The sequence below is a fragment of the Cucurbita pepo genome, chromosome LG03 (assembly GCF_002806865.2).
Source record: "Cucurbita pepo subsp. pepo cultivar mu-cu-16 chromosome LG03, ASM280686v2, whole genome shotgun sequence".
In the NCBI taxonomy this organism is placed as follows: domain Eukaryota; kingdom Viridiplantae; phylum Streptophyta; class Magnoliopsida; order Cucurbitales; family Cucurbitaceae; genus Cucurbita; species Cucurbita pepo.
This window is the reverse complement of record NC_036640.1, coordinates 1,707,173-1,732,081: the sequence shown is the minus strand read 5'-3', so window position 1 is coordinate 1,732,081 and position 24,909 is coordinate 1,707,173. Positions and strand designations below refer to the sequence as shown.

The window sequence follows — 24,909 nt, the reverse complement described above, 5'->3', positions numbered from 1 at the left end:
GATTTTTTTTTTTTTTTTTNTTTTTTTTTTTTTTTTTTTTTTTTTTTTTTTTTTTTTTTTTTTTTTTTTTTTTTTTTTTTTTGGAATTTAATAATTTCACACGGCTTCTCAGTTGTCAGGAGTTCGGCGTTTGGTTCAGATAGCGATTCTTTTAGATTCATCCAACGGCTCCACGTTTCCGTTACAAAACATTTGACTTTTTTTTTTTTTCAAACTCAATTTATATTTAATTACTATTAGTATTAGGTCAATTATATCACCAAAATACGTTATAAATATTATTCCGAGAAATGGTTAGTTTTAAAGTCCTTAAAATATCATAAATTTAAATATTTTAATATAAAATATGTATACTCAAGAGTAAATATGTTGAATTTTTTAAAGAATTTTTTTTAATTTCAATAATATTTATGGGTATTTTTTGAACTCGAGTATCCGAGAAAAGGTAGAATACTTGATGGAAGAACGGAAAAACTCTTGGTTTCTAAAATGATGAGTATTGAATCTGCGAGGTTGCAGATATTATAGATCCTACGACTCCCAATCGAGTTGGCTTCCCAAATTTCGATGAGAAGAAAATCAAGCGCATGAGGTCAGGTTGCAAAATTGCCTCTCTCGTCGTCGATCGACATAATAAATAAGCGTTGAGTACTAAACATTCGATTAAGCTTTTATATGTCCAAAATATATAAATTTTAAATGTGAAATAATTAGTCTATCATGTTTTGAGCATAATTTTATAAATAAGACATATGTTTCATCTAAAGAGTTCACAACTCCATCCATCACTCTAACAAAAAATACTATTGTATTATATATATATATATATATATATATAAAAGAAATTAAGTAATTATATACTAATGTTTAGTTGAACATAATCATGTGAATTGCACGTTTAATATTATATATACTAATTTATAAATTATGAATTCTTAATTTATTGTTAATAAAATATAGAGCAATCAAATTAAATATATGGTGTTATATTTTGACCAAGAAAGCGTCTATTTATTTTATTTTATTTTATTTTGGCCCCTAAATCATTTTAACATTATATTATTATTCCAATATTTTGAACAAATTAACGAAAAGAAAATAAATATAGAAAGAGAAAGATAAGATGAAGGATACATTATAACGCTTCTCTGTAAGCTCACCATTTTCGTTCAAAATCCCATAACAGAAATTCCTCCTTTCTCTCTTCTCCCCCGTTAATAGGATCCTCTCCTCTCGGAATCTTTCAAACCCTCCACTATTCTTCAGATTTCGCCGCCGTCATCTTCGCCTTCCCCGGGCTTCTTATTCTCCCCCTCTGCGCACTCTGTTCTCCGGGCCTGGATTGCTGATTCCCGGCAACTCCAATCTCCGCCGTTACAGCCTCTTCTGTTCTTGATTGTTGTACGATTTCTGCTTGAGGTTTTGTACTTCGATAGCTTCAGGAGGCCTACTTTTCGGGAGGAGGGATTGGAGTTTTGATTTTATTGATTTGTTTTGGTGTGGTTTGCTTTATTCTTTCTCCCGAAGTGGTTTGGATTGGACTCGATTGGATTTGATTTGATTTTGGTTTCGATTTTGATTTTTAGGGTTTTTTGTTTAGGGAGAAGGTTTGAGGGATTTTTCTTATTTTTTTCTTGATTCTTTCAACGATGGCGGGATTTGGAGTTCGTAGTGAGGAATTTCTCTCTTTCGATTTGTGATTTTGCTCGGCGATTTTCTATCGAGACAAGCACAGGCGGAAAATAGAGAGGAGGTTTCGATCAACATCAATGAATTCTATCGTTGAGGCTCGCGGAAGAAAGGTAATGTCGAATACGGTTATGTTCCGTCCGACATTGTCGAACCCTCGACAAACTCTGATACCGAGCAAATCCGTCTCTGGCACTGTTCGGTTCGCAGAGGTAGCCGGTGGTACGACCGCAGAGTGTGCCGCTGTGTTCTGCTGTTGTCCTTGTATTGCCGTTAACTTCCTCGTCCTCGCGATTTACAAGGTTCCGGCCGGCCTCTGCCGCCGCGTTCTGAGGATAAAACACCGACAGAGCGTGAAGAAGAAGAAAGCAATTCATCCGGCGAGGCTCGGCCGATTCCCTGGCGGAATTCTCGACGATGCGGATGTTCAGGTTATTACGATGGAAAAAACGGTGTACTCAGAGGAGGCGGAGAGGAAAGTGGTGGAACTTGAAAAGGAGATGTGGGATATTTTTTACAGTACTGGATTCTGGAGAAGCCCTTCACAGAGAGATCAAATTTCAAGCTCTAATTGAGAAACGATTCCTCTCCGTTTTCTTCCCTAATTCCTCTGCAAAATTTCCTACAAAATGAATGAAAAGGGAAATTTCTCCCTCTTCTTCACACTTTTCTGCGTTTGAATTTAATTTAATTTAATTCAATTCATTTTTTTTAGAATCAAAGTTCTTCACCTTTTTTCTCATTCTCATGCTGTTTATCTTCCCCAAAAAACATGTACTTCGCTCGGTCTCTCTCCGGCTCTCTCTCTCTCTCTCTCGCTCTCTCTCTCCGGCTCTCTCTCCCTTTTCATCTTAATTATCTTCTACGAATAAGAACGCCAAACCAATATTTGGATTTATTATTTTTTATTTGTAGTAATTTGTGTTAGGCTTAAATGATTTTTCCCCCAAATTTTCGTTTTAATTTTTCTATTTACTTCATTTTAACTTTAAAATAGTTTTTTAAATTTTAATTTAAAAAGATTAGGAGGAAATTTTGAATACAAAATTGAATATATATTTACATTTTTTTATAAATTTGTAAGACCTAAATTGAGAATTAAGAATCTATAAATTGTCGTTGATTTGAAAGTTTATGGAATAAAATTTTAATTCAATCAATTTTTTGTATTTCACTTAATTTAGTTTTTGTCAACTTGTGTGACAATAACTCTATCGAAATTTATATTAATTCCAAAAAAAGACAGATATTAAATTATTGTATTATAGTTTTCTTATTTTAATACGATACATTATCCACCTAGCAAGTTTGAATTCACTAGTTTAATTAATCATATAATGTAGAAAAAATAATTGTTTCAAATTCTAATTAGTTACTTTATTTTCAAATAAATTATTATAATAGATTATTCATTTTCATGTGTAGTTAGATTTAACATTTTTATCATTAAATAAAAATTGGAATGATTTTTTACTTTTTTTTTTATTATTTTATTTACCTTATAAATTGACTTTTGATGAACTATTAATTGGCAAAAATAAAAATTTAATAAAAAGAAAAGAGGTTAAAAATATTCACGTAGTAACTAAATAAGTCTCTAAAGGCAAATAAATGTAAAACATTACTATTATTATTTTAAAATTACAAGTCTAAATCATATAACTTATTTTGTTCCTTTTTTTATCTTATTTTTTCCATCATAAAATAAAATAAGATAAAAAAAGGAACAAAATAAATAATCACTTTGAAAAAAAGCATAGACTAAAAACAAATAAATAAACAGCAACAAAATGAGAGGAAAATAGATTTAAATTATAAAAATATGTAATATAAAGTTTTAAAAAGAAAATAATTACAAGTAGTTGGAAAGGATAGTCAAAAGCATTGAAGAAAAGCAGTTTCTCTGCGCACCATGTGCTCTCAACAGTCATTTTCCAACTGCAAAAATGTTTCCCTCAGGTGCTTCTCCTTTGTTTTTATTATTATGTTTGTACCATAAAAAAAAACATCACAAGATTCAACCATCATCTCGAAGGTCTTAGTAGCACTTTTACTTGTTGCCCCGACCCATATGCCATCTATTCTAATGCTTTGCAAACACATTCGTATGTCGAGCTCCACTTAACAATCCAAATTCAACTTCCTGTTACCAAATATTGTGAGTTTTGGTTTGGAAGCCCAAGCCCACCATTAGAGGGTATTGTCCACTTTGACTTGTTACCGTACTGCTGTTAGTCTCCACCATTAGAGGGTATGGTTCTATTTTGTTACCGGACCGAAGATCCCACTCGTCAAAATCTTTCATTTAATTTTAAATAAGAACTTATAAACGTTTCTATAAAAATCATTTTTATGCTTATATAAGGATAAGAAACATGTTAAAGATTCTATATAAATTTTTTTAAAATTAAAGTATAATTTAAATAATATTATTGTTTAGATAGTAACTGAGATGGATTTGATTTGGGTTATTTAATATTAAACCTATGGATTTTAATGAAATCCACATTCATGTTTTTCGTAAGGATCAGACATTGAGGTTGTCTCCAATGCTTTGATGGTGGGTTTGTTTTCCAACACAGAATGATTTTTAATGGATAATAAAGGGTTAGAGAGGGAGAGAGGCTAAAGCAACAACAATCCCATTATTAAAGGTAAAAGGGGAATTTATTTTGTGCTTTTCTTTTCTCTCTTTTTCTCTCTGATTATCATTTTTTCTTCCTCTTTCTTCCTCGGTGGATTCTGCGGGTATTAAGATTTGTTTATATGTTCCCCTAGCAGAGGTTTTCTCTGGGAGTGGGGAGATTTTATGAGCTCGATCTGATACTTTTTATGGGGTTTTTGGGTTGAATTTCTTCGACTCATCGTCTCGGATTGTTTCAATTTCTTAATCGAGGTAAACCCATAAGTTGTTCGTCGAGATTATTCGTTGCGATCTGATGCGATCTTTAATTTTTGTTGGATACCATTTTCCCGCTCTTTAGCTTCAAATTTGTTTTGGAGTTATTTGGAAATCGAAGTTTGTTCTATGTTATTTGTTCGAAGAGATGGATTGATTTAAACTTGCGAACCCTGTTTGTTTTGTTTAGATTTGATGGGTTTGTGTTCAATGGTTTTTAGGTTTTGGAGATGGAGGAAGAGACGGATTCTGAGAATCGTTTGACATCTGCTGCTGCTTTTGTCGAAGGCGGGATTCAAGAAGCTTGTGATGATGCTTGCAGCATCTGCCTTGAGGAGTTTTGTGAAACTGATCCTTCTACGGTACGATGATTAACCCGTTTTTGTTTATTGATTGATTGTACTTTCTTTTTCTTGATCCAAAAACAATATTAATTATGAACACAGTAGTAGATTGGAGTTGCATTTCTTATGATTCTTTTGTTGTCTTTCATGTAGGTTACTGCTTGCAAGCATGAGTTTCATCTACAATGCATCCTTGAGTGGTAATTTTTGAAATGTTGCATACACCTGACTAGGAACACCTGTTTAAGTTTGGTTGTTTGTTTATACAGCATTTTCAATGTTCTAGGGGTAGAGTCTTGTTTCATGGATTGAATTGTTGCTGTGAGGATCTCATGTAAAATGTATTATAAATTGTGAAATTCCACATCGATTGGAGAGAGGAATGAAACATTCTTTATAAGGGTGTGAAAACTTCTATCTAGCAAACGCGTTTTAAAAACCTTAAGGGGAAGTCCGAAAGGGAAAGCACAAAGAGGACAATATCTACTAGGTGTGGGCTTAGGTTGTTACAAGGGTATTAGAGCCAGACACCAGGAGGTGTGCTAGCGAGACGCTGGGTCCCGAAGGGGGTGGATTGTGAGATCCCACATTGATTGGAGAGAGGAACGAGTGCTAGCGAGGACGCTGGGCCCAAAGGGAGGTGGATTGTGAGATCCCACGTTGATCGGAGAGAAGAACGAGTGCCAATGAGGACGCTGGGCCCAGAAGGGAGGTGGATTGTGAGATCCCACATCAGTTGGAGAGTGCGTTTTAAAAACCTTGAGGGGAAGTCCGAAAGGGAAAGCCCAAAGAGGACAATATCTGTTAGCGGTGGGATTGAGATGTTGCAAATGGTACTAGAGCCAGACACAAGACGGTGTGCTAATGAGGATGCCGGGCCCCGAAGGGGGGTGGATTGTGAGATCCCACATCGGTTGGAGAGAGAAACGAAACATTCTTTATAAGGGTGTGGAAACCTCTTCCTAACAAACGTGTTTTAAAAACCTTGAGGGGAATGCCCAAAGAGGACAATATTTGCTAGTGGTGGGCTTGAGTTGTTACATTAATGTGTGATGCATGTGGAACTTAGGTTACATGTAGCGTGTGTATAGAGAAGCAACTTGATAAAGTTGCCCATTGGGACTGGCGGAGAAACTATACATGTGAAATTGAATTGGTCTTTTGATGATATGCGAGGTGCCAGAGAAGTTCTCAATGCCCAATGTGCTGGCAAGCTATCAGCCTGAAGGATCCCTCCAGGTTCACTTTTCTACTTCCAGATGATGCATCTACAGTTCTTCCTGTTTTACATATTATGGGGTATGTTCACTCGTCTATGTTATTGCAGTCGAGAGTTGTTGGAGGCGGTTGAACGGGAGAGGAATATAAGAGCAACTCCTGTGAGAAATACTGCTGTGTTTCATCATCCAGCTCTTGGCAATTTCGAGTTGCAACATGTTGGTTTATCTTCTAACTTCTACAAATTTTCAAGTTTTGATGATATTTGAACTATTCAAGACGATGCTTTGTTCTAATGCAGCTACCTCTGGGCGTTAATAACACCGAGCTCGAAGAGAGAATAATTCAACATCTGGCTGCAGCTGCTGCGATGGGGAGAACACACCATATTGGTAGACGAGAAGTGCAGAGGAGTCGGTCATCTTCTCATGGACATCCTCAGTTCTTGGTTTTCTCCACTCATCCTGGTGCGCCTCCTTCTGAGCATGTTTCGGCCTCTGGAGTAGACACTGAGCCAGCTGGTACTGCAGTTGCTAGTCCTTCGAGCCCACGAACACCTCATGGGGATGAACCATCTCAGCATATTGCACAGTTTCCGTCCATTCGGACTGATCAAGTTTCTCGCTCAGCATCGGTATCTAACTATTCAGCCAATGTACGAGGAGATACATCTGACGTTCGGTATACAGTTTTTTCAAAATGATTCTTGTTATGGCTTCTTTGTTGCTAGCATTCTTTTAATACCGATCCTTCATTCACAGAATCTCCACTAGAGATTCTCCATCTCCAAATCTGGATAGAGCTGGGCAATCTGAATTTCAGTCATTCTCCGAATCTGTAAAATCAAGACTTAATGCAGCGTCCATGAGGTACGTGTCAAATTCTTAATGGATATAGTGAAGTTTCCAGACTCGATCACGTGCTCACCCACATTGCACACGTAAAGAAGTTACAACTTGCAAGCAAATGATGTGCATATATGATATATGTAACTGTATGTGCAAGAGTTTAGATGATGCTCTTATTCTTGAGCCGTTCTAAGAGCTTTCTGGTACTAAAGGTACAAAGAATCAATTTCAAAGAGTACTAGAGGGTGGAAAGAGCGGCTATTCTCACGCAGCACGTCCATGTCGGAATTCGGATCTGAAGTTCGAAGAGAAGTAAACGCAGGAATTGCCAGTGTATCACGTATGATGCAATGTCTCGAAACTGGAGAGGACGGTATTACGAATCAAGATTCTAATGAGCAGGGTGGCCACACTAGAAGGGAGAGCCACACACAGAACTCTTTAAACGGCAGCAGTGCTCCAACTTCTTGTGCTGCAGCATCTGCTGAGCGTTAGCTCATTACATATTAATCTTGGGAAATGCATTGGTCGTCAGCATCTTATTTCTGAAGGTGAGTAGCTAAACACTATACCGTTTAGCTTGTTGTTTGGTTACATATGAGTTCCTCTTAAATTGCATCTTATTGGAGTCTGATGCAACCTTATGCATACTGCAACTAGTTTTTTGTTTAAAATGACTCCACTTCTTTCTTTCTTTCTCCTTCATCTCAATTTTAAAAGTTGCCCTTCATAACCTCCCAACTTTCATGAAAAAACAACCGAGGGCGGAGTTGCTTTATGTAACAGCCCAAACCCACCGCTAGCATATATTGTCTTCCAAGGTTTTTAAAACGTGTCTGCTAGGGAGAAGTTTCTACATTTTTACAAAGAATGCTTTGTTCTCCTCCCAACTCAGGTGAGATCTCACACCTTACTTCCTTCAAAGCTATAAAAGATTCTTTCATCTCTCTTTCAATCTTCCTTACTTGAATTGGATCTCTGCTTGTTCGGGTTGTGTACTTCCACACCCTTTAGATCTCTGCTTGTTTTGATCTGATGTGAAGATGAATTATCTATCAGGTGAACTATATATATGTATATATCTCCAGACTTGATATTCCGAGGAACACGAACCAAACCGACGTGACACCTTTGCAGACAAAAAGGGACAAAGAATTTCATGTGTAGAGAGAGAGAGAGAGAGAGATTGATGTTGTTGATTGTTGTCTGAACTGAAAATACAATAAGGATGAAAGGAGTTTGGGAGAAAAGCTTCACATCTATAGACATCTTGTATGAATGTATCTAACCTTTTCTATACATAAAATACTAACCTTTTCTATAGACATTTGTTGTTGATTGTTCTCTTTTGGAGAAACTGGATGTTAATATTTTTTGTGATTGGTTTGTTTGCTTCTTTTCATACCTGGTATCAATGTTCTTATTTGTATTAGATTTTGGCTTCGAAAACTTTGTCTAGTTACAAATTTGGTTATGTTTGTGTGAGATCCCAACCATCCACATTGGTTGGAGAGGGGAACAAAACCTTCCTTACAAGGGTGTGAAAATCTCTTCTTAGTAGACGTGTTTTATAAACTTTGAGTAAAAGCCTTTTAAGAAAAACTCAAAGGACAATATATGCTAGTCTTGAACTATTACAAATGGTATTAGAGTCAGACACTGGGCGGTGTGCCAGTAAGGACGTTGAACCCTAGTGAGATCCCACATCGGTAGGGAACGAGACTTTACATATAAAGGTGTGGAAACCTCTCTTTAGTAGATGCTTTTTGAAACCTTGATGGACACTTCTTCCTTGACGAGAAGCCTTTTAAGGGAAAGCCAAAACCTTGAGGGCCCTTTTTCCTTGAGGAGAAGCCTTTTAAGGGAAAACTGACAATATTGTTAATGGTGGGTTTGGACGGTTAATGGTCAAAAACATTTTAATTATCGACTCTATTAAACATAAATTGAATTTTGTGTTTATTAAATTATTTAACTTTATTTATTATTTTTTTAGGTAAAAATATATATATATATATATATATGATTGAACTTTTAATTAGGTTTATAAAGTTATTAGACACCATGAAGACTGATTAGCCCTTCTTTTTAAAGTTTAAGTGACTTATTAAAGACCTATATGACACATCTAAAAAAACATTAAGGGATAAAATTGTAATTAACAAAATATTTATTATGTATTTTAGATATTTCTTTTAATTAATTTGGTTAATTTAAAATGAATTATATGGGTCACTTCCATCATTCTCATCGTTTTTCTTCCCATAGTAATGCCCTCTATAGCCATTTCCTTATCCCTACTCCTTTTATTTATTAATTAATTGATATTATTTTTAAAAAAATATATATTTTTCTATTTAATTCATTCATTGAATTTTGATTTTCAATTTTCAATTGTTATATTTATGTTTTAAATTAATTTATTTTGGCGACAACTGCTTTTATTTGAAAGTCCTATTTGTTCTCTCTGCACCCACACCCTCACCAACTACCAAATATATTTAACATCACCGACAGAAAAAATTACCTCTTAAATAATATAATAAATCAACAGAAAAATAATACAAAATTCTTATTAATTTTAGGAAAAGTATTTTTTGTAATTAGAAAGCTTATTAATTTAATGAAAATCAATTCATGCACAATTAAGTCTAATTAGACCCTTTAATATCTCTTTTTTTTTTTAATAATAGGAAAAATTAGTCATTAATATATAAAAATATATATATATTCTTTTATTGGAATAAAGTTTTAAGCATCATGTCACCATTCCACTATTAGATTTACATAACCTTACTAAGCAAGGAATATGAGTTGAAATTAAAACCTTTCAAATATTAATTATATAAATCTAAAAAAAAGTAGAAAAATCTCTCTTTTTTTTTTTTTTATCGTAAATTTAGCAAATAAAATATTATTATGTGTATGGAATAAATTATATAACATATATCTTTTTGAAAATTGATCGAACTTTAAAGAAAATAAATATTTTATTTTTTAAAAAATTATGAGATTTATAAGAGTTATTTATATAATAATTGAAATTTAATGAAAATTAGAACTTGAAAATTTTTTAAAAAGAAAATAAAAATTGGTGGGAAAGTAAAGTAAAAGGTGAGCCAAAGCCGACGGCTGACGGCGACAACTAACCTCCCGGCGGGTGAAACGTCGCCACCGCACGACCAAATATTGATTTAAAAAAAAAAAAAGATTAATTACGGTACGAAACGACGTCGAAGGACGAACCTCTCTTCACTCGCGCTGAAAGGAGCGTGAATTACACGAGGGAGTTGGCGTGGAATGAAGGCTAGTAATGTCACCGACAGTTCGCCTTTAATTTAACACCTTGCTCTTCCCACGTGCCTTTTCTGTCGGCTCGCTCGGCTCACTCTCTCTCTCTCTCTCTCTCCTAATTTTATTTTTAGTAATAATTGTTCTAATTAATGCACAATTAAGCAACTACACATAAATTAATAACACAATTAATTTTCCTAATTATGTATAAATCTGATTTTATATGCATTCAATGTTGATTTGTAGATCGTCTTTATTAATATTTTATTCCCACTTTTATTTTCTTTTTCTTTATTGGTTATATTTTTATTTTCAATAATATAAAATTATTATTTTTTAATTCACGAAAATATTTAAATTTCGTTGTTAGCCTAAATAAAATACATTAATTTAAAATTCTCTCATGTTTTTTAAAGGTAAAAAATCAAAATTTATTAATGAACCAGCTCTAATTTATACTAATATTTAGATATGATTCAAATTATTGAAATTGGGAGCGTTTATAAAAAATAAAAATTAGTACATAAATAAATGAAAATTTCATAATAAATATTTCGAGTCTAATTTTTTTTTAAAAAAATGTGGGTATCAACTACTTAATTTTTTTTATAATTATAATGTAGAAAAAATTTAAAATGTGGACGTGACGCAGTACCCGGCGCAGCGCGGCGTGGGTGGAGCTGAGCGCCGGAGGAAGAAGGAAGGAGAAAAGGAAGCTGAGCAGGTAGTGTCAATGTCGCTGCCGTGTGGGTCCTTAAGGCCAGCCTGTTCTCTCTCTCTCTCTCTCCTTCTTTCTCTCTCCTTTTTGCCCTAAAAAGTCTTCTTCTTCGTCCTTCTTCTTCCTCACAGCTTTCCCTCTCTCTCTCTCTCTCCTCTTTCTCTCTCTTCCTCCATTATTACTCTCTCTCTCTCTCTCTCCCTTTGTCCCCGCTGTCACTTCCCCTTCTCTCACCGACACCGACGCTTTCCCCTCCTAATATTTTCCCGCTTTCTTCTCCATTTCCATTTCCATTCACCATTCTTCTCTGAGCGCCATGGATTCTCCCTCCAATGGCGTCTCTCTCATTTTCCTCTTTCTCTCCCTTCTTTCCCTTTCCCCATTCTCCTCCGCCGCCCTCCGCCGTGACCCACTTCCCAAATCCCCTTCCTCTACCGCCACTCCGATCAATTCCAACTCCATCCTCGTCGCCCTTCTTGATTCCCACTACACTGAACTTGCAGAGCTCGTTGAGAAAGCCCTGTTGCTCCAAACCCTAGAGGACGCCGTTGGGAACCACAATCTCACCATTTTTGCGCCCAGAAATGAAGCCTTAGAACGCGAATTGGACCCTGAGTTTAAGCGATTCCTTCTCGAGCCACGGAATTTGAAATCCCTTCAAACCCTTTTGATGTCTCACATTGTTCCTAAAAGGGTTGGGTTCAATCAATGGCCTCAACACAGTTCTTCGCCGATTCGACATCGGACATTAGGGGATTCCCATTTGGATTTGAAGAACTCCGATTCCGGTAAGAGAATCGTTGATTCTGCCGAGGTTGTTCGTCCTGATGATGTTGTTCGTCCCGATGGTGTGATCCACGGAATCGAACGGCTACTGATTCCCCGTTCTGTGCAAGAGGATTTCAACCGACGGAGAAATTTGCAGTCGATTTCCGCCGTTTTGCCGGAAGGTGCACCGGAAGTCGACCCACGTACCCACCGGTTGAAGAAACCGGCTCCATCAGTCCCCGCCGGAGCGCCACCCGTTTTGCCAATCTACGACGCTTTAGCTCCAGGCCCTTCTCTCGCTCCTGCACCAGCTCCCGGCCCCGGAGGACCCCACCACCACTTCGACGGTGAGCGGCAGGTGAAGGATTTCATCCAAACGCTGCTACATTACGGCGGCTACAACGAGATGGCTGACATTTTAGTGAATTTAACATCTCTGGCTACAGAGATGGGGAGATTAGTCTCAGAAGGCTATGTTCTTACAGTCCTCGCTCCAAACGACGAAGCCATGGCGAAGCTGACAACAGATCAGCTGAGCGAACCAGGGGCACCGGAGCAGATCATATACTACCATGTAATCCCGGAGTACCAAACAGAGGAAAGTATGTACAATGCCGTACGGCGATTCGGGAAAGTCCGGTACCAAACGCTCCGGCTCCCACACGCCGTCATGGCACAGGAGGCCGATGGGTCAGTGAAATTCGGACAAGGTGAAGGCTCTGCATATCTGTTCGACCCCGACATATACACAGATGGTCGGATTTCAGTGCAGGGCATTGATGGTGTTCTGTTTCCATTGGAGGAGGACAAACCTGCAGAGAAGAAATCAAATTCAGCTCTTAAAGTTGCAACTAAACCAAGAAGAGGTATAATTTCTTCTTCATTATTCTCTTATGCATTATAGAACTGACGAACACTTCTTAGACATGATATTGAATTGCTATTGAATCTCTGCTAAGTATTTTTGTGGGTTGATTCAATTCTTGATGCTAAGATGAACTTGTTCATAGATTGTACAATCATGTTCTTGAGTTCTAAGTAGGTCGAATAAGATTTGTTGCTTCGATATGCATCGATAAGTAGGTCGATTTGTTCTTCCATATGTGTCGATAAGTAGGTCGAATAAGATTTGTTGCTTCGATATGTGTCGATCATCGGAAAAACAGTATAATTCGATGAATGAGTTCAAATTATGGTAGCTACGACACGACAAAACATATCATGTCGGGCATCTTGAGCTGAAATCTACATAGTTTGTGTTGTTGTTAATGAAGTTCAATTATTTGAATTCTTTTGCTTAGTTGGGTTTTTGTCATCACACTCCAAATACCACAATAAGTTTGAGAAACACTCCACATTCTCCTTTTTCCCCACCACCCAATTGTTATTAGCTTACAACAGCCTGTATATCATTGTTCTTATTCTTTTCCCCACAAATGCTCCTCCTTTACTTGACTTTTGGTTAAGAATCCGCCCGAGTCAATGTAACAGGGTCGATCGGTTTGACTTACTGTTACCCCGACTCGATCATAGTCGTCAATAACACTGTTTTCTCTACGAATTATGGCAGGGAAGCTGATGGAACTTACATGTAGTATGCTTGGAGCCTTTGGACAGGACTCTCATTTCTCTTCATGCCAATGAAAATAAAAGCTATCAATGTTCATACCCTCAAAAAACAAGAAAAATAACGTCCAAAGGACGAGTAAAGTAAATGGTAAGCGTTTTCAATTTAGTCCCTATAGTTTTAAAAGTTTATAATTTAGTCCTTTACATAGTTTTTATTTGTGGGTTTTGATGCAGCTATTAAATGGGGGTGTTTGTAAAGCGTTTAGTGGAGTGGAAAGATGATTGGGGAGCAAGAAAATGCAGAAATTTTCTCGAGAAAATCCGCAGAGGATGATTTGAGTCTTTTTTATTTTTTATTTTTTTTTATTTTACATTGTTAGGTAAATACACTGTAATTACAGAATATAAATATTTTTTTTTCCTTTAAATTTTTAATTTTTGGGTTAATATTTTTCTGTCCATTATTTATGCATGTTTGAAAATATTATTGTAANAAAAAAAAAAAAAAAAAAAAAAAAAAAAAAAAAAAAAAAAAAAAAAAAAACTCTTTCTTCCTCAATATTTTGCCTTCTCTTCATTTTAAATACCCAACTTAGATTATAAAATATAATTGAAATTATTATTATTATTATTTGTTGTTATATTTTTAAAAAATTATATAAAAAGAAATAATTTAAGAGAGAATAAATATAGGGAGAAAAAGGACAGGGAATTAGGTTGTCGGTTGGGGTCCGTGAGAGCCTACGAATCCTTGTCTTTCTAAACACAGCTGTTTTCGACATTGACCTTTTTTTTATTTTTTTTTTAATTATTATTTTTTTTCTCTTTGCCGCCAATAATTGGTTTTTTTGGGCTAAATTATGCGAATAAAAAAAATTATTTTTTTAGACTAAAATATTATTATTTTATATATAAATATTAATAATAAGAGGTTTTAGTTTAATAAAAATGGTGAAATGTTTATTGGTTAATTTAATTACTTTCTAATGAAATTTTTATTTATATATATTTTTTTAAAGAAATATTCATTGGCTTTAATATTATTTATATTTTGCAAATTTACTCACTTAAAAATTCTGAATTTTTTTAAAAGTTCACATTCCATGAGATGAATGTATAATAATATATAATAATAATAATAATAAGAGTAAACAATTATTAAAACAAATTTCTTAGAAAAATTGAGATTGTTACAAAAAAGGAAAAATATATATTAGTAATATATAAATGGCTCAAATTCACGAAGGTCCAATTAGAGAGTGACATTTTATTAAAAAATTTATTTTTTAATTTAAAAGTCAACTCTAATTTATGTTGCCTAAAACAGCTGGTGAAGTGTAGCATCACCTTTATTTTTATTCTTAAATTCTTAAAATATTGACCTCTTTCATTTTTTTCGATTTAAAAATATTTATTTTAGTCTCTAAATTTACGACATAATTATTCAACAAGTTCTTATTATTTTTTTTTTTATCTTATCTATTTCGCCTCGTGTGTGTCAAGTTGAATATCGCGTTCATATGCTATTACAATATTAATTTCTTATATATTAAATGAGATGAAACTTTAAAAATTAACTTTATGAATTTAATTCCTTCAATATGTTCAATTTTGTTGTTTTTTTTAATACAATTTTTAATTAGAAAAAGAGAAAATAAAAATTTTCCCTTCTCATAATAAATCCAATCAATTAATAAAGAACATCTATAAAAGGCATAAATTGTACAGAAAATTCTAATACATCACTATATATATATATATATATATATATATATCTAACAAGAACTTGTAAATAAATAAAAAAAAAACAAAAACAAATGGAAGGAACAAATACTTATGTTGACATGAAAACTGAGAAACATTCTATTCACAATACTTAACATAAAAATTTTCGAACCTCTAAACATGATGTCTTGGATTGGAAGTGATAATTGTAAGTGCATTTAGCCTCCAACTGCGATTTCAGCTGCCATGATCTCTGTAGAGGCTGTGGCTGTCGTTCCCTCATTGTTGGGAGGATCCAACCCAGAGTTCAGCTCTCCGCCGTCGTTTGATTCAGGATGATCAACTGGCTGGTTCTCCTGCTGTTTCGTAGTCTCTGCAATGTCGGGTTTCGGGTGCTGTCTTTCGGTTTTGTTGATCTTTGACTTTGGCTTGATGGCAGCTCCTCCAGTTTTAGACTCGTTCGGATGGAGTTTCGTTTGAGGCTTTTTAGCTGCCTTCTTCAAACTAATGGTCACTTTTTCAGAGTTAGTTTGGAATGCCTTTGGTGAATTGGTCGGTTCGCCGTTCTGACGTGGACTGTGAACTGAGGTGCCCGCTTCAGCAGTTGAGCTCTTATGTCTGCCAAGCTTCGGTGATACCGGGCGGGTGATCGGTATCTGTGTAGATTAATGAATAATATGGTTATGTAATCGATCAGAAGGCAAAGAGGAACAAAAGAACATGAGTTTTTCAAAGGACTGATCCCCTGAGTACTCAGCCTGACAGTATCAAGTAATTCAATAACCTTCTTTAGTTCAGCCTTTGGAAGAGGTTCCTTGTAGAAACTTGGCATTGGTGTTGCTTTAAATGTCATACTCTTTCTCAGCTGCTTAATCTCTGCTTGCTGACTTTCCTGCAAGATATAGAAGGCAGAAAATGAGTTTGGTAAAACAAGTACAACAGGAAAAACCGGAGGCCGGGAGACGGCCTGTAACGGCCCAAGCCCACTGCTAGCAAATATTGTCCTCTTTGTGCTTTTCCTTTTAGGTTTTCCCTCAAGGTTTTTAAAACGCGTATACTAGGAAGATGTTTCTACACCCTTAAGAAGAATGCTTCATTCTCCTCCCCAACTGACGTGGGATCTCACAGTTCACCCTCATTCGGGGCCCAGCGTCCTCGCTGGCACTTGTTCCCTTCTCCAATCGATGTGGGACCCACCAACCCCTTTGGGACTCAGCCTCCTTGCTAGCACATTGCCCGGTGTTTGACTTTGATACCATTTGTAACAGCCCAAGGCCACCGCTAGCAGATATTGTCCTCTTTGGGTTTTTCCTTTCAGGTTTCTCCTCAAGGTTCTTAAAAGTCGTCTACTAGGGAGAGGTTTCCACACCCTTATAAAGGATGCTTCGTTCTCCTCCCCATCCGATGTGGGATCTCACACGACCCATGAGCAGAGATGATGGCAAGGACTTGAACAATAAGGGTACACTGAACGGAAGAAGTGCCATTATGGATCAAAGTGTGCAATCTTCAATACCTTAGATTTGGCCTGCAGATTAGTTTTCTCAACTTCCTTTGCCTGAATTTTCTCTTCTAGCTTCAAAAAGAACTGCCATTGAAGAACAGAAAATGTAATGTTTTCTGCATCTAAAACAATCTACAAACGAGCAATGAATAAAACATATACGTCCATTCAAACCTTCTTCCTCTTTTCGGCACGTTCATCCAACCGGAAAGCAAAACCAGGACAACTGTTTCTACTTCCCCGTGGAGTGGCACCTCTGATGACAATACAAAATTAGCTTCAGCTGATAAAACACACTATAGCAAACAGAAACAAACAATTAATAGCAGCCTCAAGCGACGAGAACCATACGAGGAAGTGGAGTGAACATCGTCGTCCTCTTTAGGGAGGAATGTTGTTTTTTCTGGTTTTGGATTCTGTTCTCCGGTGTTTTTGTTCACTCCCTTAGTCATCACTCTGTTTAATGCATTCTTGCTTGAATTCTTCATCAGAGCATCCTCAGAAATTTGGGTCCTTGAGTTAATTACTTTCTCCCCTATGCGTTTGGTGACAGTTTTAACTGGATATTTGTCAATGCTCTTGTCCATGACATCAGTACTAGCCCTTCTCGTCGGAAACGAAAGGCTCTGAGAAAGGACTCGCCTGCTCGGTCGAGGAGACTGAGAAAAGCTTGTTAAGGTTGGTTTCTCCTTGGACAGTTTGTTGTTCTTTGAAGAACCTACTGCTGTTCCAAGTTCCTGGAGTGAACAATTTCATTAGGAAAAATAATAGATCCATAGTCTTAATCCGTTCATGTATGAATGTACCTTTGAAGTCTTTACATTTTTACTCTTGGGAACGGTCATAGAGACTTGTATCTTAGTTTTGGAAGAATTAAGGTTGTCAGTTTCTGCCACTGGTTCAGAAATCTCGTTCGGAGTTCGAGCTTTTTGGCCACAGTCAACATTCTCACTCTCCTTAGTCAAATCCACAGCTGAATTATCCACGTGTGGCGACTCAACTGCATGACTCTCGTCCTCCATATTAACTCCATTTTCAGATTCCATCACCTGACAAGTGAAAAGATTGTCAGCATTAGCAACATCAGTTCAGCAAATGTAACAAGCACCAACTGAAGATGAAGGAAAATCAGGTTGAACTCTGATAGAATTCGGCTTAAACGTCGAAAATGGTCGAAAACGAAAAACCAGTAAATAACTATATTCCCTGCTGCCTATAGGCCAAAACAAGCTATAGGTTGAGCATGAATGAGGATTGCAGCATACATGAAAGATCACAGATCTCTAAACATGTCATGCCATTCGTCGAACACGGATCGACGAACACGAGAAGAGTGAACGACCCTTTGATATGTACAAAGCCTTGAGACTAATTACCCCATAAACATATACTTCTAAAATGAAAAAGCGTTCCCATCATATCAACCTCTATGGTGACGACAGTAAATTCCAAAAGTGGCAGCCCAAAAAGCTCTACATTACCATGTCCATGATTCAAAGCCTCAAAACCTTTTAAAGAAAACAATTACCCTCCATGTGCTAATATTTACGCTAGGATACACTTCTTTCTATGATTCCGACATCTTTACTAACAACCAAACAGAGGATTAAAAAAACAATTATTCGGTGCGGACTTTCATCAAACAGGTAAAGGGCATTGAAGACGCAAGTAGAGATGACAACAGGAACAAAAACCCAAATCAAGAAACAAAAACACAAAACCCATCAAGCCATGCATCAAATTAACACCAACAGAAGCATAAAATCAACAGAATTCTCAGAAACAACAAGAACCCAAAATCCAATTGACAAGAGAAGGAGCACAAAAACTTACAAAATCGATATGCACCCGTCCCAATACAAATTGGGTATGGGGGGGTTTGAAATTTCTTGAATTTAAACAGAAGAAGCAAAGAACAGAGATCAAATTCCGATGAAGGATCAGAGAATTCTCTTAATAGTATGACGGCAGAGACTGAATTGAAGTTGAAGGCTTGGGAAACTGAAACAGAGCAAGAGAAGAAAAGCAGATCGAAAACGCTTTAGATTAGAAGGAAGCACCAAAATGGCCTTAGTGCTTGAGAGAATTCACCATGAACGCTACAGAAGGTTGGTGACAATGGTGTGTCTGATGAGAAAGAAGGACAGAGAGACAGACAGACAGACAGAGTGCTGGTACTGCAAAACTATAAAGGATTTTTCTTCTCTCTCTCTAAGCAAATATAGATAAATGAGAAGTTCCAAAATGACCAAAAAGCCACTTTATTTATTTTTCCTTTTTTTTTTTTTTTTAAATGTTTGGAAGTGGGGAAATGACAAAAACAAAATTTTTCCAATTTAAATGCCTTTTATGGGGTTAAATTATTTAAGGTATAAATTTGATTTTAGTGCCAACTTTTGTCGGTATAATATCCACTTAATTCAACCGGTTACGACATGTCTGATAAGCAATCTGTCGAAAAAAATTTAAAAATAAGGGGTTATATAAATTAATTGTCAGCTTATGGACGAGTAAAAATTTAAAAATTTAAAAATAAAAAAATTAAGTTTTATATAGAGACAAAAACATCAAATTTCATAGAATCCAACCCTTATTTTATTTTATTTTTTGTTTTTGAAAAACAAACTAAACTCATATTTTTATAATAAAATAAAATAGTTAAGAAAAGAGGAAGAGGGGTAAAACAGTAATTTGGAAAACCAGCCAATGATTGAAATCCAACCAGAGAAGAAAAAACTGTTTAAGAACATGGGGAAAGAGACTGCATGTTGGGGAGTCATAGCAGAGTCTGACGTGGCAAAACCGAACAAAATTATTGGTCTCCAGGTTAAGAGATGGATGTGGGTCCCCACCGCTTAGTCCAACGGTGCATGAGCTGTCACAACGTGCGGGAAAGATTGAACAACGGAATCTTAGATTTGGGCAAGGCAATCCTGGCCGTCCATTGAGTGAGGACCCAATCATACTCTCACGTTTTTCTCTCTCGTTATATACAATTTGGTGGGTGGTCCGTTGCATTCAAACCCCGTTCCTTCCTTGGACTTTTTCCATTTTCATGCCTTTTTAAAAATAAATAAATAAATATTTTTGTTTAATTGAAAAAAAATAAAAAAAACCGTCATTTTTTTTTATTTTTAAACTTTTAAAAATAATCATTTTTTTTTATCAATATATTATCAATTTCATTAAAAATAAAATACTTTAATATCAATTTATTTAAAATTAAAATAAAAATAGAATTTTTTTAAAACGTTACCTCCATAGATTGAAGCCTAAACATTTTGTAATTTTTATTTATATATATACACACATTTCAATTTATTTTTCATATAAAAAAAATTAGAATGTTATTTTTTAAAATATATTTTAAAATTATATATAAAATATTTCAAAGCAAACTTGGCTTTAAACAATAAAGTAAATTTGAACTAAAAAAACCCATAAAGTAGATAAATTAGTTGTGAAATGGACCCTTAATTATTCTAAAAGAATAACTAAATGAAGATGAAAGAAACAAATAATAGTAAATAAATAAATAAAAACTTTATTAGTATGCTTTATATTTTTATAATAGAAATTATAATGAAAATGGAAATTATACATTAATTTTTTTATAATTAATATTTTAATTCAATCTTTGTAGATTGTTGATGAGGAATTCAGCCCGATTTTTATAAAAATAAATAAATTTTTTTATTAAAATAAAAATTAAGAACAAAAATAGGGAAGACTTCTCGTCCCGTCTTGTCTCGTAAAGAGGATAATTTAATTTTTAGCCTTTTATAGATGAAAAAGTAAATGATAGATAGCATAATTGGAGAAGAGAGGTTGGGGATGAAGCTAATGGTGAGAGGGACCCATAGTTGTTGGCTTATATGTCTTTTACTAAGCATAAGTTTCCCCACAATGATTCTTTGTCATTTTCTAATAATTTTCTTATCATAATTTATCCTTTAACGTCTGTATAAAAATATAGGTAAATTATCGAATGGTCGTTATCATCTGTTATAGGCTCATACCTGACATATACCATATCAAGAACTAAGAACACTCCCTTCAAGTATAATTTTTATACGTGTAACGCTCACCACCACCTAAAAACTCATGATCTGGTAGTTCCTTTATGATAATTAATACTAAAGAGTAAGACCCATTTCGAGATTGAATTATTTCTCGTCTAATTTATTATATTTGGTCAATAATTTCGCAAATACTTGGGTTGTTATGTGCATGGAAAAGGTGAAGTACATGAACCCAGGTAGAGAATCATTCCCTTAATAATTTGATGGGACATTGTTTAATCATTGATTTTAATGCAAACGAAAAGTAAATGGACCATTGATGTTGGTGTCTATCATCTTAAACATTTCCTTCACTCTAGAGATCTCTTAACAATGACTTTCTGCAGCAGATCTTGTATGTTTTAACCTTATACGCGCTTATTATGGAGAAGGTCTAGTCCTACTCCAACCAATATCTCGCACCGTTTGATAGCTGGTTCTGATACCATTTGTAACGGTCAAAGTCTACCGCTAGAAAATATATTGTGAAATTCCAGTGGTTGGATAGTGGAATGAAATATTTCTAACAATATTTGCTAGTAATGAACTTGAAGCAACACATTTTAAAATTGAAAGCCGTTCCACCCAGAATATTTTAATCAAAACATCAACACAGAAGTTGGGGAGTCTTGTAAGTGAAACCCGAATCGATTTCTTGCCTAAGCAAAATCATAAAACTAAGCACGCTTGATGGGATTCGAACCCACGATCATTTGATTTCTGATTTAAGAAAAAATAAAATATAAAGACACGCTCGGTGGGACTCGAACCCACAATCGTTTGATTAGAAGTCAAACGCCTTATCCATTAGGCCACGAGCGCTACTGTTTGACTTTAGTAGATTTAATGTATTAAGATCAAGTAAATTTCTTTTACCACAATTCTATTATTTCACCGGAATGAATCTGTAAAGATGATCATTGTAAGAATGCGAAAGCTAATCCGCTTCCAATCTCCATATTCAAATTCAACACTCAATTTTCTTCGCTTTCATCTCTCACAGTTTCAGGTTCTTCGTTTCTCCACTCTTGCAAGAAAACGAATAAGTTCTTCTCGTTCAGGTGGAACACAAGAATCTCAGTGCCCGGAAACGGCTGCAACTTCAAGCTTCAGGTCGCTCTTCAATGAGATTACTGAGATCTTGGGTTCGGAAAGTTATGTTCATGATAAAATATCTTCTCGGGATTTAGGGTTGAAAGAAAGTGCGGCGGAGGACTCTTTGAATGGGGAAGAACAGTTACTATGCGCCCAAGGTGTTTGTAAAAATGCCGAGCAGGAAACTGAGGGTATCCAGTTGGTTGTCTTGGAAGAAAATGATGTTAGTTCGGTTGTACATCAAGTTGCAGCCGCCGTTCGTGGTGGAAATGGGTTAGTTTCGATGGAGGAGAGATTGGGAAGTTTGGATGTTAGGTTCAGTTCTGAGGTTGTGGAGAAAGTTCTTAAGAGGTGTTTTAAGTTCCCTCATTTGGCTCTTGGGTTCTTCAATTGGGTGAAATCCAGAGATGGGTTTCAGTGTACAACTAGTGTTATCAACATTGTGCTTAGCATTGCTGGTGAAGCCAGAGATTTCAAGCTCGTTGAGAAGTTAGTGGAGGAAATGGAGTATCACTCCTTGCAGAAAGATATCAAGACTTGGACCATTCTTATCTCTCTCTATGGCAATGCAAAGTTAACTGGAAAAGCCTTGATGGTTTACAGTAAGATGAGGGAAAGTGGGTGTGAGATAGATGGGGTTGTTTACAAGACTTTGATCTGTTCACTCTCTGCTGCTGGAAAGCCTGAACTTGCCATGGAGTTCTACCGTGAGATGGTCAAGCAAGGAATTAGTGTTGTCGACATGAAAATGTCCAAGGTGCTGTTGAGTTGTTTTGCTGGATCAGGAGATACTGCCTCTGTTCTTGACATTGCAAAGGACATGGTAGCATTGTTTAAGGTACAAGAACATGATGTTTATCATTACATTCTTAAGAGTTTTTGCATTTCCAAGAGAATTAAAGAAGCTCTGAAGTTCATTCATGACCTCAATAGTAAAGGTATAGTACTCGACCCGAAATACTTCGAGATTCTGGTTGGAGGACTCTGTCGCTCTAATCGGATCGAGGATGCTTTGGAACTGGTTAATATTATGAAGAGGAAAACTGTTCTTGATGGGAAGGTATATGGAATTATCATTAATTGGTATTTAAGGCAAAATGATATCTTGAAGGCTCTTGATCTGTTTCAAAATATGAAAGAAATTGGTTATTTGCCTACTACTTCGACTTACACACAACTAATGCAACACCTCTTTAGGTTGGCTAAGTATGAGAAAGGCTTTGAGCTTTATAAAGAGATGCTGGAAAAAGGGATCGAATTAGATACGGTGGCTATCATGACTGTGGTTGCCGGTCATGTCAGCCAAAACCATATATCTGAAGCATGGAGCGTTTTCAGAACCATGGAAAACAAGCCCACTTGGAAATCCTTTTCAGTCTTCATCAGGGAGCTTTTTAGGATTTCAAGAACCGATGAGGTAGTCAAGGTTCTGAATGAGATGCACGAACTGAATATCGTTGTCCCCGACAAATTGTTTCGATCAGTAGTGTCTTATATGGAGAAAATGGGAGATATGATTAGTTTAGAGAAGGTAAAGAAAATGAAGAGTAAAGTTGAACTCTTTCCACAGGAATGTGAGGTAAATAGAGAAGACGATGCACCCAAGATAAACGATCTTCGTATGGAGGTGAACTTTGAGCATTCCAAACCGACAAGTATTACTTGTCACACGGAGACACTTCCAAGAAACTACAGAGAGGAGGATCTTGATGAAGTTTACAGGATCCTGTCATCTTCAACAGATTGGAAACAAATTAAGAAAGCATTGGAGAACTGCAGCATCGAGTTCACTACAGAATTCGTTCTCGAGATATTGCGCAAATGTAGTTTGGATGGTTGTGCTGCATTACAATTTTTTGCTTGGGTAGGAAAGCAACCAGGATATAATCATACTACAGAAACTTACAACATGGCGATTAAAGTCGCCGGGCTCGGGAAAGATTTCAAGCACATGAGAAGTCTTTACTATGAAATGAGAAGAAAGGGTTGCTTAATAACTCCAGATACTTGGACAATCATGATTATGCAATATGGTCGAGCGGGTCTTACAGAGATTGCATTGAAATCATTTGAAGAAATGAAGCAAAGTAAGATCAAGCCAAATGCCAATACGTATAAGTATTTGATCATGTCCCTTTGCGGATCAAAACGGAGGAAGGTAAATGAAGCCATTACTTTGTTACAAGAAATGATTCATTCTAAGTACATTCCTGATAAGGAGTTGTTAGAAACTTATCTAGGTTGTTTATGCAAACTTGATAGACTTTCAGATGCTAAACGATGCATAGATAACCTTCGAAATGTCGGTTTCACGGTTCCTCTCATATACTCTTTGTATATTCGAGCTCTTTGTCGCGTCGGGAAGTTAGACGAGGCGTTGACATTACTAGAAGAGGTAGGGACTGAGAGATCTAAACTAGATAACTACATTTACGGAAGCATCATTCATGGACTTCTACAAAGGGGACGAACGGACGAGGCGTTGGCGAAGATGAACGCTATGAAACAGGTCGGTATAAATCCAACCGTGCACGTATACACATCATTCATAGTTCATTCATTCAAGGAGAATCAAACAAGAAGAGCTTTGGAGATACTTGCAAAGATGCTGCAGGAGGGTTGTGAACCAACAATTGCTACTTACTCAGCAGTGATATATGGCTACATGAACATGGGAAAATTTGGTGAAGCATGGAAGGTTTTCCATTATATAAAGAAAAATGGGCCTTCTCCTGATTTTAAAGCTTATTCAATGCTGATTTCTTGTCTGTGTGAAGCAGGGAGGTCTGAAGAAGCCCTGCGGATTGTATCTGATATGCTCGACAGTGGGATTGCTCCCAGCAGTATTAACTTCAGGACAGTTTTCTTTGGCCTCAATAGGGAGGGTAAGCATATTTTGGCTCGTGATGTACTTCAACAAAAATTGGGTTTAATTAGAAGAAGAAAGTTTAAAATATGATATCTTTTTTTTAGCGTTTGAATGTTCCTTTAGAGGTGTTTGTAGGTTTTGATAGATTGCTTAAGAATACATTGAGACATAGGGGTTGGCTTTCTTACCATTTTTTTTAAATTTGAAGTTGAAGAATCCAACTTTTGGCTTTAAGAAAGCTAAAATTTGACATGTCTATTGAGTTTTATTGTAATGAATGAGTATACTTTATAATCGAAAAATCCCTA

The 24,909-nt window shown here is 35.9% G+C and overlaps 5 protein-coding genes and 1 non-coding gene across 8 annotated transcripts; 4 read left to right on the top strand and 2 right to left on the bottom strand.

Moving 5' to 3' along the window:
* Positions 1–1,142: 1,142 nt before the first annotated feature.
* LOC111791168 lies at positions 1,143–2,406 on the top strand. Its single transcript, XM_023672409.1, has one exon. The coding sequence runs from the start codon at positions 1,770–1,772 to the stop codon at positions 2,262–2,264; it is 495 nt and encodes a 164-aa protein (XP_023528177.1). The 5' UTR covers positions 1,143–1,769; the 3' UTR covers positions 2,265–2,406.
* Positions 2,407–4,196: 1,790 nt separating this feature from the next.
* Positions 4,197–10,129, top strand: LOC111791365 (E3 ubiquitin-protein ligase RHF2A-like). Of its 3 annotated transcripts, XM_023672664.1 has the most exons (10): positions 4,350–4,585; positions 4,810–4,950; positions 5,086–5,132; positions 6,109–6,171; positions 6,260–6,368; positions 6,452–6,831; positions 6,912–7,019; positions 7,211–7,549; positions 8,058–8,120; positions 10,118–10,129. In XM_023672664.1, exons 2-8 carry the CDS (start codon positions 4,819–4,821, stop codon positions 7,491–7,493), a joined length of 1,122 nt encoding a protein of 373 aa, XP_023528432.1. In that variant the 5' UTR covers positions 4,350–4,585; positions 4,810–4,818; the 3' UTR covers positions 7,494–7,549; positions 8,058–8,120; positions 10,118–10,129. The 3 variants fall into 3 exon arrangements, with proteins under 3 accessions (XP_023528433.1, XP_023528432.1, XP_023528431.1); XM_023672665.1 differs by lacking the exons at positions 4,350–4,585; positions 10,118–10,129 and adding an exon at positions 4,197–4,343 and having other exon boundaries at positions 8,058–8,373; XM_023672663.1 differs by lacking the exon at positions 10,118–10,129 and having other exon boundaries at positions 8,058–8,373.
* A 1,050-nt stretch (positions 10,130–11,179) lies between these two features.
* LOC111790840 (fasciclin-like arabinogalactan protein 17) lies at positions 11,180–13,796 on the top strand. Its single transcript, XM_023671929.1, has 3 exons — positions 11,180–12,644; positions 13,349–13,495; positions 13,582–13,796. Exons 1-2 carry the CDS (start codon positions 11,327–11,329, stop codon positions 13,420–13,422), a joined length of 1,392 nt encoding a protein of 463 aa, XP_023527697.1. The 5' UTR covers positions 11,180–11,326; the 3' UTR covers positions 13,423–13,495; positions 13,582–13,796.
* Positions 13,797–15,123: 1,327 nt separating this feature from the next.
* Positions 15,124–18,744, bottom strand: LOC111791769 (protein WVD2-like 4). Its single transcript, XM_023673240.1, has 7 exons — positions 18,410–18,744; positions 17,383–17,625; positions 16,928–17,313; positions 16,751–16,832; positions 16,589–16,660; positions 15,857–15,964; positions 15,124–15,728 (listed from the first exon to the last, which is right to left on the bottom strand). Exons 2-7 carry the CDS (start codon positions 17,620–17,622, stop codon positions 15,291–15,293), a joined length of 1,326 nt encoding a protein of 441 aa, XP_023529008.1. The 5' UTR covers positions 17,623–17,625; positions 18,410–18,744; the 3' UTR covers positions 15,124–15,290.
* Positions 18,745–21,386: 2,642 nt separating this feature from the next.
* On the bottom strand, positions 21,387–21,459 carry TRNAR-UCU. Its single transcript has one exon. It is a non-coding gene; the product is annotated as a tRNA-Arg (tRNA).
* Positions 21,460–21,550: 91 nt separating this feature from the next.
* LOC111791136 (putative pentatricopeptide repeat-containing protein At5g06400, mitochondrial) lies at positions 21,551–24,895 on the top strand. Its single transcript, XM_023672358.1, has one exon. The coding sequence runs from the start codon at positions 21,551–21,553 to the stop codon at positions 24,689–24,691; it is 3,141 nt and encodes a 1,046-aa protein (XP_023528126.1). The 3' UTR covers positions 24,692–24,895.
* Positions 24,896–24,909: the final 14 nt, after the last annotated feature.

Coding starts and splice junctions, on each gene's coding strand:
- LOC111791168 (XM_023672409.1), top strand. CDS start 1,770: ATGAATTCTATCGTTGAGGCTCGCGGAAGAAAGGTAATGTCGAATACG.
- LOC111790840 (XM_023671929.1), top strand. CDS start 11,327: ATGGATTCTCCCTCCAATGGCGTCTCTCTCATTTTCCTCTTTCTCTCC. Junction 12,645..13,348: donor TGCAACTAAACCAAGAAGAG/GTATAATTTCTT, acceptor GAATTATGGCAG/GGAAGCTGATGGAACTTACA.
- LOC111791769 (XM_023673240.1), bottom strand. CDS start 17,622: ATGGAATCTGAAAATGGAGTTAATATGGAGGACGAGAGTCATGCAGTT. Junction 15,965..16,588: donor ATCTGCAGGCCAAATCTAAG/GTATTGAAGATT, acceptor TATATCTTGCAG/GAAAGTCAGCAAGCAGAGAT. Junction 15,729..15,856: donor CAAAGGCTGAACTAAAGAAG/GTTATTGAATTA, acceptor TAATCTACACAG/ATACCGATCACCCGCCCGGT.
- LOC111791365 (XM_023672664.1), top strand. CDS start 4,819: ATGGAGGAAGAGACGGATTCTGAGAATCGTTTGACATCTGCTGCTGCT. Junction 6,172..6,259: donor AGCCTGAAGGATCCCTCCAG/GTTCACTTTTCT, acceptor ATGTTATTGCAG/TCGAGAGTTGTTGGAGGCGG. Junction 6,832..6,911: donor GGAGATACATCTGACGTTCG/GTATACAGTTTT, acceptor CTTCATTCACAG/AATCTCCACTAGAGATTCTC.
- LOC111791136 (XM_023672358.1), top strand. CDS start 21,551: ATGATCATTGTAAGAATGCGAAAGCTAATCCGCTTCCAATCTCCATAT.